The sequence below is a fragment of the Rhinopithecus roxellana genome, chromosome 13 (genome assembly GCF_007565055.1).
Source record: "Rhinopithecus roxellana isolate Shanxi Qingling chromosome 13, ASM756505v1, whole genome shotgun sequence".
In the NCBI taxonomy this organism is placed as follows: Eukaryota; Metazoa; Chordata; class Mammalia; order Primates; family Cercopithecidae; genus Rhinopithecus; species Rhinopithecus roxellana.
Window position 1 is genome coordinate 110,476,963 of NC_044561.1, and position 21,369 is coordinate 110,498,331.

Below are 21,369 nucleotides of genomic sequence, written 5' to 3' on the forward strand. Positions count from 1 at the left end.
TTTGGTAGGAATTTGTGAGTAGGTTACCCAGCTTTCCTGGATCTTCATATAGTTTAGCTATTCAGGCTTCCACAGTATGAATCCTAAGCTGTCATTTCTTTTTCTTTTTCTTTTTTTTGGAGACGAATTCTCGTTCTGTCACCCAGGCTGGAGTGTAATGGTACAACCTCGGCTCATCGCAACCTCTGCCTCCTGGGTTCAAGTGATTCTCCTGCCTCAGCCTTCCAAGTAGCTGGGATTACAGGCATGTGCCATCACGCCTGGCTAATTTTGTATTTTTAGTAGAGACGGGGTTTCTCCCTTGTTGGTCGGGCTGGTCCCAAACTCCCAACCTCAGGTGATCCGCCCACCTCGACCTCCCAGAGTGCCAGGATTACAGGCGTGAGCCACCACACCTGTCCCCTGGCTGTCATTTCTAAAGTTCTGTGACCTTGGCCATGGCATTTGATCTCTCTGAAGCTCAGATCCTCACTGTACAATATGGCTATTAATGGTAATACCTTATAGGGTTATGATGAGGATTACTTGAGATAATGCAGGTGAGATATTATCAGTGGGGTGATGATACGAGTTTTGTTTGCCCTGCCAGTGCCCTGCCAGTTCTGGTATCTAATATGCTGAGTTTCTATATATGAACTGGTAGCAAAAGTAAGAAGAGTTTTTTAATATTTTCAGTCCCCCAGACTTTGTGCGAGGCTGGAGAACATGGTAGCTAAGAGTATGAGTTCTAGGCACAACTTCCCTGGGTTTATGCCTGGATTTGGCTATTCAGTCAGTGAGATAAGGATAGACAGCTTGTAGAACTGTGCCTCAAGTGTTAGACCTTTATTTGTTGCAGGTTCTTTTCTTTTCCAGAAGTAAAGTTTAATGTGCCTTATTAAAATGTCCTTTATTATGCAGGGATGGAGCAAAGAACGAGGGAGCTGTTGCAAACGATGTTTCCTGATCCTTTTCTCATTATAAAAGTAATATAAAATATATAGGTGTGTTTTTGTTATTGTTGCTAACTAGTCAATTGAAGCAGTGGGAGTAGAGAAGGAACAAAAAAACCTGTAACTGATTGCAGTCAATTAGTTGTAAACACCGCTGCACTCAGACCAACCACAGGGTGTTTTGTTTTGTTTTTTAAATCACAGAAAATTTCAAGTGGATCCTCTAGAAGATCCAGCTTTATGGTAGGTGACTACATATTATAATGTGATTTGGGAGCCTGCAGGCCAACTTTTTGCCTTAAGATTAGTTTCACAGTCTGCTACAGTGTCTGAAATTCTCCCACAAGCAGGTTGTAAGAGGCATACTCTAAACCCTTAGGTAACGAGGATTACTTAAGATTAGCTGAGTACAAGGCCTGCTGGAGACACAGGGACAGGTTGGAGGGTAGAATAGAAGGTACCCAGTATGAGGACAGAAGGACTTTGGCTACCCCCACAGTTTGTCCTGCCTGTAAACAGAGTGGTCAAGTGAGTAAAAAAGGGAGTGTAAATGTATACCGTGGTAGAAGCTGAATTGATAGTGGAAGGCTTACCTTAAATTCAGATGTAGAAATGGGACTGATAAATATTCTAGTTTTTAAAATAATTTTAATTTTTAAAACAATGGATAACTTTTGCAAAGGAAACCTGGAAATCCTAAGTTATTTTTAATGGCTGTCTCACTAGACTGACAATACTGGGCACCATAACTGCTGACTTCGTAGCAGCAATAGTCATTTCTGGCCTAGCACTAGCATCTTCCAAGCTCTGTGACTCCTCCCTTCAAGCGGTTTCAAACTCCGACCTGTCAGCCCTTTCCTAGGTACTGTAGGGATGTAGAGGAATAAGACACTAAGTGCTCCTGTCAGAGAAGAACGCTTGCCAGTGGCCAGAGTAGCAAGACCAGGTGCTTTAAGAGAGGCCCAAGAGCCATGGGAGTTGGAGACCATTGCCATCATTAGGCTTTGAACTTAGGAAGAATCTGTAAAATCATTAGAAACCCCTTAAGGTTTATGAATAAGGACATGATGGAGTGGGCACTCCACTTTAGGAAAATTAATTTAAAAATAGAATACAGTCTTCCATATTTACAGGTTCCACATCTGCGAATGCAACCAACTGCATTTTGAATTTATTTTGGGGAAAAATAATACATATTTTATTTTTTATTTTTATTTTTTTTTGAGACGGAGTCTCGCTGTGTCCCCCAGGCTGGAGTACAGTGGCGCGATCTCGGCTCACTGCGAGCTTCGCCTCCCGGGTTCAAGCCATTCTCCTGCCTCAGCCTCCTGAGTAGCTGGGACTACAGGCGCCCACTACCGTGCCCGGCTAATTTTTTGTATTTTTAGTAGAGACGGGGTTTCACCGTGGTCTCGATCTCCTGACCTTGTGATCCGCCCGCCTCGGCCTCCCAAAGTGCTGGGATTACAGGCGTGAGCCACCGTGCCCGGCCAATACATATTTTAAAAACGAAACAGTGTGACAATTATTTACATATCATGTACATTGTATTAGGTACTGTAATCTAGACATAAAATATATGGGAGGATGTGTATGTAAGTTATATGTAAATACTACGCCATTTTGTAATGAGATCTTCAGTATCCCTAGATTTTGGTATCCATGGCGATCCTGGAACCAATCCCCCATGGATACTGAGGGACAACTGTATAGTCTAACTTGGGAAAGGGGCAACTAGAGGTGGGGAGACAGTGGTCTCATCCAGCTGTGACAGAGGGCAGATTGCTGGTAAGAGGCTGTGTAGGGGAAGGAAGAGAGAGAGGGAGTATGTAAGGCATCCTTCTGAGGTATGGAATCTGCTAGAAGTTGGGACCTTGGGATAGCTTCTAATGGTTTCTAAGGCCTTGTACCTGGAAGACGGGACAGTGAAAGTGTTTGTAATGGAAATAGGTAGCTCAGGGAATGAGGAGCCCTGTGGGGGAAATGATTAGTAATTCATGTCCAGAAGTCTTAGGTTTGTAGCACCAATAGGCCCTCCAAATGGAAATAGGAGGAAACTGGAAAAGTAGGATAATAATGGTTAACACCTATTGTGTCCTCTGCCATCAGGATGGCAAAGGACATAAGTGGTCCTAAGATGATTTCTTATTTTAAGTCTTGTAATGCTGTTCGTGAGCAGCAATGTGAAGTGGCAAAGAGAACTCCAGATAAGGAGGCTTTGATCTGTAGCACCCAGATTTACACTAACAAACTGTCTGACTTTGGGCAAACTGCAACTTGTGGACCTAGATATTTTCATGAAAATTTGAGTTGGGGGAAACAAAGGCATAGGTCTGTCTAAGTCCTCCCAGTGCCAAAATTCAGGAATTCTAAGTGTCTTGAGGTAGTGTTTGGTTTTTATATGTAATAATTTCTGTGTGAGAGTTTGAAAAACGGAAGGATTTCAAGTTTTATAATTTTTTCTACTTTCTTTGGTGTATCTAATAGTTACTGAGCACTCCTCTAGGTGCTTGAAAGCAAACACAACAGTATAAAACTTGAAGTTTGTACTTAGCTTCTAATGGCCACTCCTTCCATGTGACCGTTTTGATGTCATAGTGGCTACATGTCTGCATGGGTCATAGCGCACATTAATTAGGCAGCTGCTGTGTACAAAGTACTGTTAGGTGTTTCTTATGTAAATTATATCCTAATAAGGTTTTTCATATTAAAAATATAGCAATCTTTGCTTTGCATAGTAGTGCAGGACTATAACCATGACCGTGCAGGCTGAACCCAGGCAAAGCAATCTTTATAATCAGTGGGGAAAATTATGATTGTTCTGTGAGTTTTACAATTTTTTTGTCAAAGAATTAAGAACTCCCTGTTGATTCCAAATGTGTAGGGAAACAAAAGAGATAGTAAACTAATAGTTATTTAATATGCTGTAACAACAAATTAGAAACATTGAGAATTAAAGTGTGTTTTCTTTGTAACAAACTTATCAAGAGTAGTTTGAACAAGGGTTGCCTTCTTCTGGTGTAATTTATATACATATACAGAGCAAACATCTTTTCTGTGGCTTTGCACATTGTCATACTGTATTTTGTTTGAATCAGCTTCCAACATTTTATCTATTATGCTTTCAGTGTTGTAAAATACCTCTCAGTTTCTTTAGCATGCAGTTTTTTTTGTTAGCATCTCTTCCTCTAGGACATTGTCATTCTTTTCATCACTCCCACTTTCTTCATTGCTAAGTTGGCCTCTACAAGTTCCTCTGGCCATGGATCTAGGCTCCCTCTGATGCTGGCAGTGGCGGCATCCTGCAACCTGCTGTTTCTTCTGTATCTCCACTGATGTGCCATTGGGATTTCAGTTCCAGTATTTGCTTTTGTTTCAGTTTCTTTGTTCCACGTTCATCTTTATGATCAATACCCTCTTCTGATCATTCATTTTTATAAAATGTCGTTGGTGTTATCACTGGGAGATAAGGAGACAGCCCAGTGAAGCGCTTTGCTGTCTTTGTGTGACCTGCATGACAGGTGTGCAGTGACCAATCACTGATAGACTTGAAGAATGATGTGATTGGTCACTGATCATGATTTGGGGGCTGAAGTTAATAGCAAAATTTGTACTTCATGCATTTACTCAAGTTAATATGCCATGGTAACTGAAGTTCGAACTTGTTTTATGGAGGGACTGGTGTCATTTAACAAAGCCATGATAACAAATCTGTGTATAATAGAATGTGCAAAGTGAGGGGAGGACGTCCAGTATTGCAGATGTTGCTGTCTCATTTTTTTGTAATAGACAAAAACATTAAGAAAAAATGAAACTTGGCTAGGCGTGATGGCACACACCTGTAATCCCAGGATTTTGGGAGGCCAAGGCAGGTGGGTCACTGGAGGCCAGGAGTTCAAGACCAGCCTGGCCAACATGGTGAATGAAACCCTGTCTCCACCAAAAATACAAAAATTAGCCAGGCGTGGTGGCAGGTGCCTGTAATCCCAGCTACTCGGGAGGCTGAGGTGGGAGAATTGCTGGAACCCAGGAGGCAGAAGTGGCAATGAGCTGAGAACATGCCACTGCACTCCAGCCTGGGCAAGAAAGCAGAAATTCCATCTAAACAAAATAAAATAAAAATAAAACTCATAATATTGACCTGGCTTTCACTTCAAACGTAAGTTTGGTCAGTTAGTATATAATATATATAATGTAGAGAACAGGAGCTACATGGCTTGGTTCCAGAAGAAAATGTATAAGCAAAAAATGTGTATGTATCTGAAGCAGGTGTCCCCATGTTTTTGCTAAATGAGAGGGTACCTGTATGGTGCTAAGTAATTTGAGTGCAGCAGAAGGAGGACAGGTTTTGGAGTCATACCATAAGTGTGTCATGTAACCTCCCTGGCCTTTGTGTTCTCACCTGTTAGATGGAGATGCTGTATCTTAAAATTGTTGGAAAGATTAAAAGGAAACTTGCAATGCCAGGCACAGGCTGTGTCCAATATTTCTTTACTTTCTAAACTAGAATTTATCATTTAGATTTATTTCCCACAGTTGTTTGGCATTTATTTTGTATTGTCTAATTTGATGCAAAAAGAATGATTTTGGAATTAACACATCTATCATAACAATGTAAAAACATACGGTGCAGATAGTTAATAAATAATGTAACCTGTCAGCCTCAAAAGTGGTTAAATTTAAAATGGTAACTTAAGTAATTTTTCTCAGTAGTATCAATCATATGTCTCAGTAATGGTTATTTTAATTTTAAGGTAAATTAGATTTATTTTGTTTTTAGAGGAATAGTGTAAAGAATATTTGCGTTTGGAATTTTTGACACCATTTTATTGATAAAATTTTCTCTCCTGTTTTCTGACATGATCCCTGGAAAGCATAACCTATCTCGTTTTATATGCAATATGTTCTCTATGTTCTCTGTAAACCCTAGCACACGTTGGCTTGCTTCATTGTGTTGTCCCATGAGTTTCTTACTCAAGTGTGATAGTTGGGTAAGTTTCACTTTAGATGCCTATTTTCCATAGTATTTTACCAGAGAATCAATCCGAGATGATGGACAAAGACCTGTTTGACTCTTTTCAGTAATGTAGGGAACTACAATCAATTTAAAATAACTAGCATAAAGGTTATTATTAAGCCATTGCAAAAATGTGCACCCCTTCAGCCCTGTTTTTACATGTGGCCCGTTGTGCATAGCATGTGACTCTTATTACTACAGGATATGTGGCTCAAATTTATCCCTTTTACCTTTCCTCTAGCAACAGAAGAGAAGAAATCTCTGAAACGAACTTTTCAGCAAATTCAAGAGGAGGAGGATGACGACTACCCTGGCAGCTACTCTCCTCAGGATCCTTCTGCAGGACCCCTCTTGGTAGGTCTTGACCCCCAGAGAGTAGGGAAGAGTGGCTTAAAGTGACCTCTAGTTGAAGACTATGGCCACAGGGTGGCGCCAGTGACCACTAGTATGGAATCTTCAGAGGGCACCTCTCAGGGGCCCCGTGCATCAGAGGAGCTTGCCGGATGGTGGGTGTCACTGTTTCTTTGCGTCCCATGACTCTGGGATGGGCTTATGTTTTATAAAGTACTTGGACTTGGTTTTTTCAATCCCAGAAATTAAGAGTATTCTTTAAAAATAGATTTTGGAGGCTGGGCGCGGTGGCTCAAGCCTGTAATCCCAGCACTTTGGGAGGCCGAGACGGGCGGATCACGAGGTCAGCAGATCGAGACCATCCTGGCTAACATGGTGAAACCCCGTCTCTACCAAAAAATACAAAAAACTAGCCGGGCGAGGTGGTGGGCGCCTGCAGTCCCAGCTACTCGGGAGGCTGAGGCAGGAGAATGGCGTAAACCCGGGAGGCGGAGCTTGCAGTGAGCTGAGATCCGGCCACTGCACTCCAACCTGGGGGACAGAGCGAGACTCCGTCTCAAAAAAAAAAAAAAAAAATAGATTTTGGAGAAAGGGATAGATAATATTACAAAGACATTCAAAAGTCTTCTACCATGGCCTGTCTCCAGTAGCATGGTAGTTTTATAAAGTAAATAACTCAATATCTAAAGACAGTCTATGTGTCAATAGCAGATTTGCTGCACTATAGCCTATTAAATATTAAAACAGGGAGTTAGTCTTTAACCATGTGTTCATGTTATTTGGCTATACAGGTTAGCTTATGAAATGTCTTGGTTCATTTTATCTATTTACAGTCAGAGAATTTAGGTGCAAGGTGACAGTTTAAGTAACTTGACCAGTGTCTTAATTTAAATCCAGGTGTGTTTAACTTCAGAGCCCATGCTCTTTTCAAGGGGGTCATCTCCTTACTTTGCCTAAAACAGCTTTGTTACACATGGTCATGCTTAAAGCCTATGTAAATAGGAAGCATGTCTAGTTTGCGTTATGTTACAATGTTGAGTTAGACTAGGGATTAAATGACAGCAGTGTTAGGTCATATATCTTTGCATTTAAACACTTTAAAGACGACAGCCTAGATTATTACCTTTCAGGGTAATCTAACTACCGTTTACGGAGCTAGCTACTCCTTGGTCGTTATGGAGTGGCCTGTTAGCATTTTTTGTTTTCTGACAGTTTAAGAAACTCCTTTTTGATATATATAGAAAGTGCATCCTTGGTTTACTTTTCTTGTTTTTTCCCCCATTTGTTTATAAATAAGTTCGATGCATTTAATTTTGGGAGTGACATTCATTTTGTCAAGAAAATCCAAGAAAGACTTGAAGTAGGTTGATCAGTCAACATATAATTTTTTCCTTCTTCTTCTGGAGGCAGGATCTTGCTCTGTTACCCAGGCTGGCGTGCAGTAGCATGATCACAGTTCACTGCACACTCAACCTCCCGGGCTCAAGTGATACTTCTACCTCAGCCTCCCAAGAAGCTGGGACTATAGACACATGCCGCCATGCCTGGCTAATTATTTTATTTTTATTTTTTTCTAGAGACAGGGTCTCGCTATATTGTCCAGGCTGGTCTTGAACTTCTGGGCTCAAGTGATCCTCCTGCCTTGGCTTCCCAAAGTGCTAGGATTACAGGTGTGAGCCACCACACCTGGCCACAACACACAACTGTTAACATCTGATATTTATACCTTTATTCTATACTGGAAATGATGCATCATTTGAAATTAAGCAATACAAACTCCATTGTTCTGAATTGCCAAAAACATGTTCTTTTAGAATTAAAAAATAATAATAATTATTCAGAATTTCATTCATGTCCTGCCATGGACTTAGATAACTAATTTTGTAGATTTTCTTAGAATCCATGATATTGACTTGCATGTAAGCTCTGGGGCTAAGAACAGTTTTTTTAAGAAATGGCAGGAATTACTGTTTTTAGAATTTGCTCCAACTCCATTTAACTCCAACTAATTTTCTTTAAACCCCATGTCTTAATGGATAGGGTTGTTTGTGTTTTCATTTTACAGACTGAGGAACTAATCAAAGCTTTGCAGGATCTGGAAAATGCTGCATCAGGGGATGCTACTGTCCGACAGAAAATTGCTTCTCTGCCCCAGGAAGTGCAAGATGTTTCTCTGTTGGAAAAAATAACAGGTGAGAAGGTAGAGTTTGGGTGAAAGGTGAGGAAAGAGTGACATAATTAATGCAACTAACCCTAGGCCATACTTATGTCTGCGGGTATAGACTACTTTCCATGTTGTATTGGATGCTCTACCATCTTGGGATGTGCAAACATAACTCACATGGTGAACAAAGAAACTTGAAATAGTCAGAGCTTGAATAGTGATTCTAGGAATTACTGCAAAAATGCTGGTGTGCCACAACCTGTGGCTCTCTAAATAAGGTCTGTTAAAAACATAGTACAATTTGTGTGCGTGTGGGGTGGGTGGGGGGAGATTAGGTATTATTCTGTCTATTAGACTCATAACCCTCTTACTAAAAGAAAAAAAATATATGATTCAGGGCTGTGTGATTTGTACCCTGCTCTCTGACAAGCCCTGTAGATGATAGTGCCTTCAATGCCAGGAATTTCAGGTGTGTGTTAGACATGTCATTTTGCCCTAATCGTGACCTCCCTAGTTAAACAGGGAGGGGCAGTTGACACGATTCCTGCTTTCTGCATGAGAAACTGAAAGAAAGGAATGAAGCGTGAACTAATCTTGACAGTATGCTTTGCACCCGTACTTCTGTTCTTTGTGATAGTCTTTGGAGTTGACTGAATGTGTGTCTCCATATTGCATAGGACATTGAGGCTTTGAGAAGATAGGTATCTTGCCCAAGGTCACACAAGTAGTGGATCTTGGGATTCTAACCTAGGCTGCAAAGCCCATGTTCCTCCCCTTACAAAAACTCAGACCTTTCATTCCACTGTCTTCTGAATCCTAGGCTTTATCTCAGGCCACCATTTTCCCACTCCAGTCCCTTGACTTGGCTGCTTCTCTAACTTATTCCGTATCTATCTAAAGGAAATAAAGATCACTGATGAAATATTTCCCTCAACAAATATTTGAGGCCCACCTATATGCCCTCAAGTGAAGTGTCAAGAAGAAAAATAAAGCCCGGCGGTGGCAGAGGAGAATGATGGAGGGCGGTATTAATAGTATTTTAGAGGTGCTTGAGGAAAGCCTTTCTGATGAGATGACCTCGAGCAGAGACCCGAAAAATTAGGAAGCAAGCCATGAGGATATCTAAGGGAAGGAAGCGCCACCAGGCAGAGGAAGCAGCACAAGGAAAGACCTTAGGCAGTGGCGGTGGGTGTACTGGGTTGGAGAGCACTGCTGGGAGGCCTTCTGAGTCATGCAAGAAGCATCTTAGCTCCTCACTCTGCTTCCCTACCCCGGCAATTCGCCCCACTGGGACCTGCAGTCTCTTGATCCCCCCTACGTCTTCCTGGCCCTCAAGTCCTCATTTTCTTTACTCAGATTGGAGTGGTCTTCACTTCCTCAGGCACACCTTCAACCCATTTTCTTCTCATTCTCCCTTCAGTGTATTTCCTGGCAAAATCCCTAAACAAGTTAAATCACATTTTAAAAATACTTATTACTAAAAGGATCACTTCATTTATGCTTACTATCAAAATCATAATCTGCAAAAGTTGCAAGCAAGTTAATGTAAAGCTAGCCATGTATGTAATTTCATTTCTCTATTTCACTGACCTAAAGGTCTCATGTAGCTTCCTTTTAAAATATTTGTTTTATTTTGATTTTTAATTGTGGTAAATTACATATAAAATAAACTACATATAAAATGGTAAGCTACATATAACATAAAGGTGTGCAGTTTAGTTGTGCTGAGTATTCTCACATTGTTATACAACCAGTTTCCAGAATTCTTTTCATCTTGCCGAACTGAAACTCTATATCCATTAAACAATAATTCATCATTTTTCACTTCCTGTATCACCTGGCAACCGCCATTCATAAATTTAGCTTTTTGTCTCTTCCTTTTCCGTACCTGTGCAGTGGAATGTGGCTGGGAAAAACTAACATGTCTGAGTTGACTTTTCCTCCTATTTCTCTGTGTGGACATGCTGTTTTCTAAACCCGCCTCTCTGTGTATTAGATCTGCTCCTTCTCATCTAGCCAAGGCCATTGCTCCAACAATGCTCCCCTTTTCTCCTGCATTTTCCATGTTTTACTCTTTACTGGATCATTCTCAATAGCATAAAAACATGAAATTTTCCCCCACATGGGAAGATTTTTTTCTTGACCCCGTATCTTCCTCTAGCTACTGCCTCATTTCTCTGTTCTTTTTAGCCAAACCACCTGAATGGATTGCCTGTGCTCTCTCTCCACTTCCCGTCCTCCCAGTTGCTGATGACTTCCTTGTTGCTAAACTCAGTGGTGGATTCTCTGCCCCCATCTTAACTTCACCCCAGTAGTATTTGGCCCAGTAGATTATTTCTTCTTCCTGAAAATACGTTCTTCACTTGGTGTAGTAGTTGGAATAATGCCTCCTGACCCCCCCACCCCGCAAATGCCTGTGTTTTAATCCACAGAACCTGTGTGTATGTAATCTTATATGGCCAAGGGACTTTGCAGATGTGATTAAATATCTTGAGATGGGGAGATTACCCTGGATTATTTAAGAGGGCCCAGTGTAATCACAGGGTCCTTGTAAGAGGAAGGTGGGAGAAGGGGAATGAGGAGGGGGTATTCCCATGGAACCAGAGGTTGGAGCAATGTGCTTTGAAGATGGAGGAAGCAGCCGTGATAAGACATAAGATAATTAATTGGTGGTATTCTAAGCTACTAAATTTGTGATAATTTGCTACAGTAGCAGTAGGAACTAGGACCCTGCATTGTTCTAGCTTTCCTCCTCTCTGTGTCTTTTCAGCCTCCTTGCTGGTTTCTTCACTCTTCCTTGACCTCTTCATATTAGCCCCCTTCTTTTGCTGGTTTCACTGGCAGCCATTCTCACCCAATTTCATGACTATAAATAAGAGTTTTTCTGCTGATGATTTCCTAATTTACATCTCTAGCGTTGACCCTTCCACCTTGAACTTGAGACCCATATATCCAACCTCCTACTCAGTTTTATTAGTTGGATATCTTGGTAGGCATTTCAGGCTTACTCTGCCCCAAACTGAACTTCTGACCTTTCCTCTAAAACTTTTTTCACTCATGGTCTTCCCCATCTCAGTAAATGGCCCTCATCATTCCTGTTGATTGGGATCAAAACCAGCGTCTGATACCTTGTCACCGCCTCTACCACTGCTCTCTGGTCCAGGTCTCTGCCATGTTCAGTTGATTTATTGCAGTAGCCTCCCAGCTGGTCCTGCTGCGTCATTGTTCCTCTTGCTTAGCCATCATTCTATTCTCAACATAGTAACCAGAGTGATCCTCTTCAGTAGAAGTCAGATCATGTCTCCTGCTCCACAGAACACCCCCATGACTCCCCCATCACCAAAGTAAAAGCCAGAGTCTTTTTTTTTTTTTTTTTTTTTTTTTTGAGATAGAGTCTCATTCTCTCGCCCAGGCTGGAGTGCAGCGGCCTGATCATAGCTCGTTATAACCTCAAACTCCTGGGCTCAAACAATCCTCCTATCCTAGCCTCCCAAAACACTGGGTTTACAGAAATGAGCCCCCTGCCCGGCTTTAAAGCCAGTCTTTCACTGACCTCTGTTACCACATAGACTTTTACTATTTTCCCCTCACTCACTGCTCAAGTCATGTGGGTTCCTCGCCAGTCACTCTTTCCTCTTAGGGCCTTTGTACTCGTCCCCTCTGTCTGAAACGTTCCTCCCAGATAGTTACGAAGCTGGTTCTCATTTTCTTAGGCCTTTGTTTACGTATCACCTAAGTGAAGCTTACCCTGGCCACCTTTTTGAAAATGTTGATCCCCCTCTGCTTCCAGTGCCCCACTCTTTCTCCTCTGCCTTATTTTTCTCTGTAGTTCTCTTCAGCTGATAAGTAAGCATAATATTGTATATTGATTCTCTTCCTACCTGATAATATAAACTTGAGGGCAGAGAGTTTTTGTCCTTTTTATTCTCTACTGTTTCTAAGAGCCTAGTTATAAGAACTCAAATTTGTTAAACTAATTGGAAGGTTTTGAGCAGAGGATTGGTGGGCATAAAGCCCGGTTGGGGTGGGCTCAGGAGGAGAGCAGGTGGCTACGCTTCTCTGAAAAGAGAAAAGGCAGAGCTACAAGGGGGAGCAGGGAAGCAGGTCAGTAGTGGGATAGTGGTATGTGGGTGGAATACATGGCAGCAGGTTTGTGTGCTGGTGGTGTTCTTCAGGAGGGAGAGAGAATTTGCTGAGGTAGAGAAGTCATGGGACGGCTGCAGAAGTTGAGTCTTTGAGGAAATGAGAGGACATGGGATGAGAGGAAATGGGACGTGCATGCTGCTTGGAGGACTGGCTGAAAGAGGCACTTGCCACTCTGATGGGTGAAGGAGATCAGGGAGCATGAGGACAATGTGGGTAGGTCCCCTGAAGTGAGCATCTGGCTTCTGCATTTTCACTGCATGTTTTGTATAACTCACTAAATTATTATAAGTTACTTTTCTGGGTTGTAATTATTTGTATAAATGAATTATTTCCTTTGTAAAAGTTCTTGAGGCTGTGAATTGATTTTCTTTTTAATCTTAAAAATTGCATTTGCCGTTTTTTGCCACAGGCACCTAAACATCTTAGTGAATTAACCATTTTTTAAAAATGATCAGTCAAGCAATAACAAAACTAAAATCAACCTAACCACCCCAGGAGCTTGCTCATGGAATGAGCCACTGAGCTATGAGAAGTTTGGCGGTCCTTTATCCTCTGTGAATGAGGTGATCTCTTTCCTTTGTGCTCCATTAGGCTTACTTCTTCCCTTTCACCAAGGACATTCTTTGTTTCCCATCCCTGAGAAGGGTAGAGGTGCCTAATCTTTGGCATCCCACCCAATCTGGAATCCTTCAGCAGTTCCTCTTGCAATATTCACATTAAAAAAGCATCTAGGCCGGGCGCGGTGGCTCAAGCCTGTAATCCCAGCACTTTGGGAGGCCGAGACGGGCGGATCACGAGGTCAGGAGATCGAGACCATCCTGGCTAACACGGTGAAACCCCGTCTCTACTAAAAATACAAAAAACTAGCCGGGCGAGGTGGCGGGCGCCTGTAGTCCCAGCTACTCCGGAGGCTGAGGCAGGAGAATGGCGTAAACCCGGGAGGCGGAGCTTGCAGTGAGCTGAGATCCAGCCACTGCACTCCAGCCCAGGCGACAGAGCAAGATTCCGTCTCAAAAAAAAAAAAAAAAGCATCTAAAAGCCACATGGCTGTTTGCCAGAGGTACTGTGTTGGGAATTCTTAAATCCTAGTTCCCCAGGAGAATGCGAGCTCTCACTTCTGACAGCCTGTATCCATAGGGAGTGTCATGGAACTGTCCCATGGTACTGCGGGAGTCTCTGGTACCCTTTGTTTCAAAGCACCAGCCTACTGTTTTGATCCATTTAGGCCTTTTAAAAATGAGGTATACATATTTAAAATTCTTATCTCACCACCACCCACACATAATTAATTATGTCAATTCTTTGTAAATGCAGATCCTCCTTTGTTCATCACTTCTTCCCAGTAATACCCTTTCTTAATGTTTTTCCATCCCCAAACGTGAGTTACAACCCATTAATTGGATATGAAATCAGTCTGGTAGCTAATGACCAACAGTTTTTTAAAAATGGAATAAAACCATCCTGGCTAACAGAGAAACCTTGTCTCTATTAAAAATACAAAAAAATTAGACAGGCGTGGTGGCGGGTGCCTATCGTTCCAGCTACTCGGGAGGTGAAGGCAGGAGAATGGCTTGAACCTGGGAGGTGCAGCTTGCAGTGAGCCGAGATCATGCCACTGCACTCCATCCTGGGCAACAGAGCAAGACACCGTCTCAAAAAAAAGAAAGAAAAAAAAAGGAATAAAATAGAAGATAGAGCACACATAGTAAGAATGGGTATATGAGTATTTTATGAAACACTGCTTTCATTTTTCTTTGTGTTTACATAAGTGTATTTCTGCTGTGAGTCATGTTCAGAAACATTTACAAACCTCTTTCTTATCAAACTTTACATTTTGTTGAATGTAGGAAGAAATTCATCCGCAGGTCCAAGGCTTACATAGTTTAAGAGATAGAGTACTATAGATCGTTTTAGAGATCTGGCTTCGAGTCCCAGCATCTTAGCTCACTGCATATTGAAACCTGTCATGTAGGGGTTTTTTTTGGCGGGGAGGAGGTATTAGTTCCCACACCCAAGAAATAAAGTGCATGCTATTTTTATTCCAGTGGAAAGTAAAAATACTACTTAATGAAATATGGTTGTCCCTCCATATCCATGGGGGTTTGGTTCCAAGACCTTCTGAGAATACCAAAATCCAAAGTTGCTCAAGGCCCTTAAATAAAATGGTGTCGGATTTGTCTATAACTAACGAACATCTTCCCATATACTTTAAATACTCTCTAGATTACTTATCATAGCTAATGCAATGTAAATGCTGTGTTAATAGTTGTTATTCTGTATTTTTAAAATTGTGGGTTTTTAATTGTTATTTTTATTGGTTTGTGGGATTTTTTGGTCTGAGTATTTTCCATTCATGATTGGTTAATCCACAGATACAGAACCCACAGATATAGGGGGCCAACTGTAATATAAATGAAAGCACTTGAAATTCTCAGAGGCAAGGAACGATTTTTTCACGGATGATCTTCAGTATTTCTTTCTGCTTGTTTTGTCTGGAGAGCTTTTGCAGGAACAGGCATTTAGAAAGCCTTTGCCAGATTCCTCCCTTGTACCACTTCCTCACCTCAGGTAATTGAGTGGTGTCCTGTCTTGTTGACAGAGTGAATGCCTTTGGATTTCTTGATCAATCAACTCATTGTTTGTCCACAGGTTCTGGCTTATTCTTAGACTCTGTATATTGGGAGAGAAACTGTTAACCTCCCCCAGAAATGTTTGTAATCATACCTATGTGATTTGTATATTTTCTCTATTTTTTTATCTCATTTGTACTTAGACAAAGAGGCAGCTGAACGTCTTTCAAAAACAGTAGATGAAGCATGTCTGTTACTAGCAGAATATAACGGGCGCCTGGCGGCAGAGCTGGAGGACCGTCGCCAGCTGGCTCGGATGTTGGTGGAGTATACCCAGAATCAGAAAGATGTTTTGTCCGAGAAGGAGAAAAAGCTAGAGGTGAGTCCATTAAAAGGCAATCCCAGACTGCCCACGTTTCCCTTCCTGTAGCCCACATTAGGAGGTTTTTATTATGCTTTAATTAACAACATTTTTATCATTTAAAACTTCATGATGTGAATTCTGAACATTCATCAGATACTGTAGTTATTTGGGCATAGTTAAAAATTGAAGTCATGTTCTTATATGTCCAGGACAGAACAAACTGGATTGTAGGAAACAGTGAACTCTTAATCACAGCCTTAGGATCTTAATACTGCTTTTGTTTGAACTCATGTTTAAAAAAAATGTAAATTGAGGTACAAAAACAATAGTGAATCAGTGAAAACCAAAGAGTATGTTTGGTGGTAGTTGGGAAGTGCTAAAAAACATTTCTTTTAAGTCATTTGGAAGTTTTTTTTTGTTTTTGTTTTGTTTTTTGTGTTGTTGTTGTTGTTTTTTTTGAGATGGAGTCTTGCTCTGTCGCCCAGGCTGGAGTGCAGTGGTACGATCTCGGCTCACTGCCAGCTCCACCTCCCGGGTTCATGCCATTCTCCTGTCTCAGCCTCCCGAGTAGCTGGGACTACAGGCATCCACCACCACGCCCGGCTAATTTTTTATATTTTTAGTAGAGACGGGATTTCACCGTGTTAGCCAGGATGGTTTCGATCTCCTGACCTCGTGATTCGCCCGTCTCAGCGCAGCATGCTGGGATTACAGGCGTGAGCCACCGCGCCTGGCCATTTGGAGGTTTATTTCTGACTTATATCCATGCTGTGGCTGAGAAGTTGTCTGCCTCCGAGGTCCATCTGTAGTCAGCTCTTAAATTTCACAGTAGTATTTATATAGCACAGTTCTCAAACTGTACAGGAAGAACTCATTTCTACCCTGGGTTGAGGACATTAGTCCGAGTGACCTTGGGGAGGGAGTTCAGAAACATTTCCTCACCATACACTTGTTTGGCTTCGTAATTAAGTACATGGTGGTTTACCGTCATTACTTGGTCCAATGGGATAACAGAGCCAGCAGTGTGAATGTTTGGGAACTTTTGCTGCCCCGGGCTGCTGCACTTCCTTTTCAGGAATGTCTGCTCTTCTTTTTTCAAGAGATATGGAAAAGAGTTGCAGCCAGTGGTTTTGTGAAGGAGGACACTTCTGAGTTAGAGAGCCGGTCATGTTGTATTTCAAGAAATACTTCTTAAATCCCTCTCAGAGTAGACAAGGGACAGGGAGAGCCATGTCACTTCCGTGCTCAGGAAGCATGCTCTGGCACAGAAGGAGAGAACATTGAGCTAGCTCTGAGGCTGCGATCATTATAGTTGCCTTTCAGCACGGTCATCTGACTTGAGGGGAAATGAGTGTAGGCACTTTTTACCGTATCCTTCCCTGCAGTGATTCTGGGAACCGTGTTGCTTAGTGGTAGCAGGAACTTCACATTTGTAGCCTGCTTGAATGTGGAAGATGCGAAAGGGCTGTCAACATCCTACGGCTTAGATTTAGACATCGGCACTGACCAGAGATCCTAAAGGGAGTTTCACAGGCAGTACCAGACGGTCATTTATCTGAAATGCTCATCTTTCACTGAGGAAGCATTTTCAGCACCGTGCCCCGGGACTAATAAGAGAGTGTAATTAATGATTCTGGTTGTAAGTCACCATGCCATCTGTTGAACTGCCCCTTGGCGACACATTTAGGGCTTTCTCTGATCTGTCAGACATTGATTATCATGAGCAGCTGTTGTTGGGTGGAACGTGGCAAGCAACCATAGAGGGCAGAGTCTTTGAGGAGATCGGGTTGGTAGAGCTGGTTAACTCTTTGTTCTGTTTTCCCTCCCCACAGTTGCACTTTCCTCTGTGTATTGTTGGGGAATCATTCTGGTTTTTGTAGAACTAGTGGTTTGCTGGACACCACGAGAGGGCATTAAGGTGGAGAAACAGATTAGAGCTTTGGATGCGTCCTGTAACTTTCTAGTCTGCGTTGCTCTGCCTGGTTCATTCAGTGGAATGATGTTGGCATTCCATTGCCGAAAAAGCGGAACAGGAAGGCCCCACCACTGGAACCAAAGTACAGAAGTCTGAACTGAAGGTTCTTATCTCAAACCATGTCTCCCAGGCACATGAGCAGAACCATTTATTGTAAAAATAGAGCCGATTTGCTGCATTAAAGAAAGCAAATGACTAGATACAATATAAGGTTTTTTTCTGAGATGGAGTCTCACTCTGTCACTCAGGTTGGAGTGCAGTGACGTGATCTCAGCCCACTGCAACCTCCACCTCCCAGTCTCAACCAATCCCCCGTCTCAGCCTCCTGGGTAGCTGGGATTGTAGGCGTGTACTACTACGCCCGGCTAATTTTTTTTTTTATTTTTAGCAGAGACAGGGAGTCACCATATTGGCCAGGCTGGTCTCGAACTCTTGACCTCAAGTGGTCAGCCCACCTCACAATATAAGATTTGAGAGATGGTTTTAGTTCTTTTCTTTATCCACGTTTGCTAAAAATGTAGGCAGTCTGCTCTCCTGAACCTAAGATTTTTCTCACATTCTGTAATAGACTGGTCCTGTCCCATCACATCCCTGTAGTGGTGGCCCAACTTGATAAATGTATGCCACTTGAAAGAGGCATGAATACTGTGAATTCCTTCAAATTGTCCAAAAGTCTGTCTGTGTGATGGGGCAGTACATGAAGTATACCCACTTTTTTAGCATTCATTTTTGGAACACAGCCAGTCCATTTTAAAACTGCCAAATCAGAATGCTAATTAAATATTTTAGTTTTTAATCCTTTCATTGCCTTCAATGTATACATACATGAAATTCTCAGAACTCTTTGGAGAAGTGGTTATTTGCTTGGGAGTCTGTTTTCTTCCCAAAGCTCTAATATACTTAGGTTTCTTTGTGTTTTCCTTTTTAACTTTGTATCTTACTTTATGTAATAAGCATCTTTTTCTCTTTCACTTGGGAATTTTACGTCAGTGGTTCCTACATGTCAGGATAGGGCGTGTGATGATTCAGAGCCTAGGATGTAAAAGAGGGAATTACGACTCAAAGTAGGAGATTGTGTTTCTTCCCTCCAGGAAATCATATTCTGGCATAAACAGCACAGGTGAACATAAAACCAAACCACTTGATTGTACATAATGTAGATTAAGGAGGCAGTTGGTGGTTCTGTTTGTGGTTTAAGGTAGGTCCAAACTTCCCGTCAAGCAATAAAACCTTTTTGTAAAAGGAACTAGCCTTTGAAGAAGAGAAGCGTGTTTATAAATGGGGAGCAGTTAGACTGAACCAGACGGTATCTGAAGAAGGACAAAGGCAGATGTGGGAAGGAGGTGCTGGAGACCACCAGGGGAAGATTAAGGTCTATACTCTTTAGGAAGCTACGTATTCATTCAGGGAGTCAGCAAAGTCTGTGCCAACCAGATTTACAAAGATGAGCAAGATGCACTTCTCCCCTCAAGGGGCTTATGCTCGAGTCAGGGGGAAACAGCAGCAAACAAGGGGTTAAGGTAGAATTCAAGAAAGGTTGTCAGTAAGGAAAGTATTCTCACTTGTGTCTACACTGAAATAGACCAAGAAAAAAATGAAGATGTGAATAATAATTTGATCAGATGCTTATTAAAAATGTGAAACTTACCAAATCATGGACAGTTTCTGAAACTATAATGCCTTCAGCAGGCCTCCCCAAGTTTGCTAGACTGTGTGCTCTTTGAGTGCTCTCACAGTGCCAGGAACATATTTGTTCCTCAATAAATATTTGTTCTTTGACTGAAATCCATCACTTGATGCAACCTTTTTCTATAGAGAAAAGGGTTTTTTTTTAGTTGGCATTGAAAGTGACTTAACAAATCTGATTTAATGATTGGTTGTAAAGAATATGTTAGTTTGGAAAGGTAACCATTTTTAGAAATTTCTGTAGGTTTTCTCTGTGCTACTTTTCTTTTTTCCTTTAAGTAGAATTATGCTTTGTTTTGAGATAATCATCTTTTTTTGTTTGTTTGTTTTTGACTTTTGCTTCTGGGCGTCATGATTGATTTTGGCCTATGGTATTGGCCCTTAAACACCAGGCAAGGGTAGAAAGAATGCTGCTGAAAATCTGTTGCTAATGTTTTTGTCATGAACCTAAGAAATCCTGGAAATGGAAAAGAAGGCATGTGGAAGGAAGCACAAATAGCAGCCCAAAGAGGAGGTTAGAGAATGTGGAGGGTATAGAAGAAAGCCCATTCAAAAAGGCAGAGGCCAAAGGGACTAGAAAAGCCTTCCAGCTTCACTTCCAGAGCAAAGAGAAGCTCTGTTTGTGGTTCACAGAGGTGACTGCATTACTCCCAGATGTCTGCTCAAAGCTCATAAGACATAGTCTGAGTGGGTTGGATAGGGTTCCTCTCTTTTCAGTGTGAATAAAGCATAATACGGACATGTTCCATTAGCATGATCAATGCATGGGGAAGAGTGTCTGTGTGTGTGAGAAAGAAACCTATTTGTACAAGTATTAAGGAAAGAAAAAAGGTCAGGAACCTGCAGTTTTACCTTCTTAACTGTGATTTTTGTTTGTTTGTTTTTTGTTTTTGTTTTTTGTTTTTGAGACAGACTCTTGCTCTGTTGTCCAGGGCTAGAGTGCAGTAGAGCAATCGCAGCACACTGCCTCCCAGGTTCAGGCGATTCTTGTGCCTCAGCCTCCCTAGTAGCTGGGACTACAGGCGCACACCACCACACCCAGCTAGTTTTTGTATTTTCGGTAGAGATGGGGTTTTGCCATGTTGGCCAGGCTGGTCTCAAACTCCTGGTCTCAGGTGATCCACCTGCCTTGGCCTTCCAAAGTGTTGGAATTACGCATGCACCTCCATGCCTGGCCTTAACTGCAATTTTTATTCAGATTGTGGTGTGTGACTGTCAGTGATCTAGAACTGAAAGGAGGTAGTCCTGTGTTGACACACGTGCCACATGGTGCACACACAAAGATGATATGCCACACAGGGAAGAGCTCTTGAGAAATTTGTTACAAGGTGCAGATTCGTTTTAGTTAAGGTGAAATTCATATAACATAAATTAACCATACACTTCAAAGTGCACAGATTTTTGTTGGCATTTAGTACATTCACAGTATTGTATCAAGTTCCACAACTTAATTGTGTCTGGCTTCTTTCACTTAGCATGATGTTTTCAAGATTCATCCCATGTTGTAGCATGTATTAGTACTTCATCTCTTTTATGGTAGAACACTAATCTATTGTATGGATGTGACACAGTTTATAACCTGTCTACGGACATTTGAGTTGTTTCTACCTTTTGGCTCTTATGAATAGTGTTGCTATAAACAGTCATGTGGAGGTTTTTTTGTGGCCATATCTTTTCGTTTCTCTTGGGTATGTATAGATCTAGGAGTGGAATTGCTGGGTCATATGGTAATTCTATGTTTAACATTTTGAGGAACCATCAGACTGTTTTCCACAGCAGCTACACCATTTTACATCCCCACCAGCAATGTGCATGGGTTCCAGTTTCTCCACATCCTCATCAACATTTGTTGTTGTCTGTCTTTTTATTCTAGACGACCTAAATGTTCAGGTTTATCTCATTGTGGTTTTGATTTGCATTTTGCTAATTACTAACGATACTGATCATCTTTCAGTATGCTTGTCAGCTGTTTATGTATTTTTGGAGAAATGTGTATTCAATTCCTTTGCCCATTTTCAAATTAGGTTGTTTGCTTTTTTTGAGTTGTAAGAGTTCTTTATTCTGGATAATATACCTTGATCACATATATGACTTGTATATATTTTCTCCTATAAGTTGTCTTTTCACTTTCTAGATAATATCCTTTGATGTGCAAAAGTTTTTT

At 41.6% G+C, this 21,369-nt stretch overlaps 1 protein-coding gene across 1 annotated transcript in view; it reads left to right on the top strand.

Annotated features, from left to right (window-relative positions):
- Window positions 1-21,369, top strand: part of RPRD1B (regulation of nuclear pre-mRNA domain containing 1B) — a 60,330-nt gene that overhangs the window by 18,784 nt on the left and 20,177 nt on the right. The window contains exons 4-6 of the mRNA XM_010355337.2: window positions 6,191-6,303; window positions 8,366-8,492; window positions 15,384-15,559. Of these exons, the coding sequence (XP_010353639.1) occupies window positions 6,191-6,303; window positions 8,366-8,492; window positions 15,384-15,559 (416 nt within the window). The remainder of the gene's footprint in view (window positions 1-6,190; window positions 6,304-8,365; window positions 8,493-15,383; window positions 15,560-21,369) is intronic.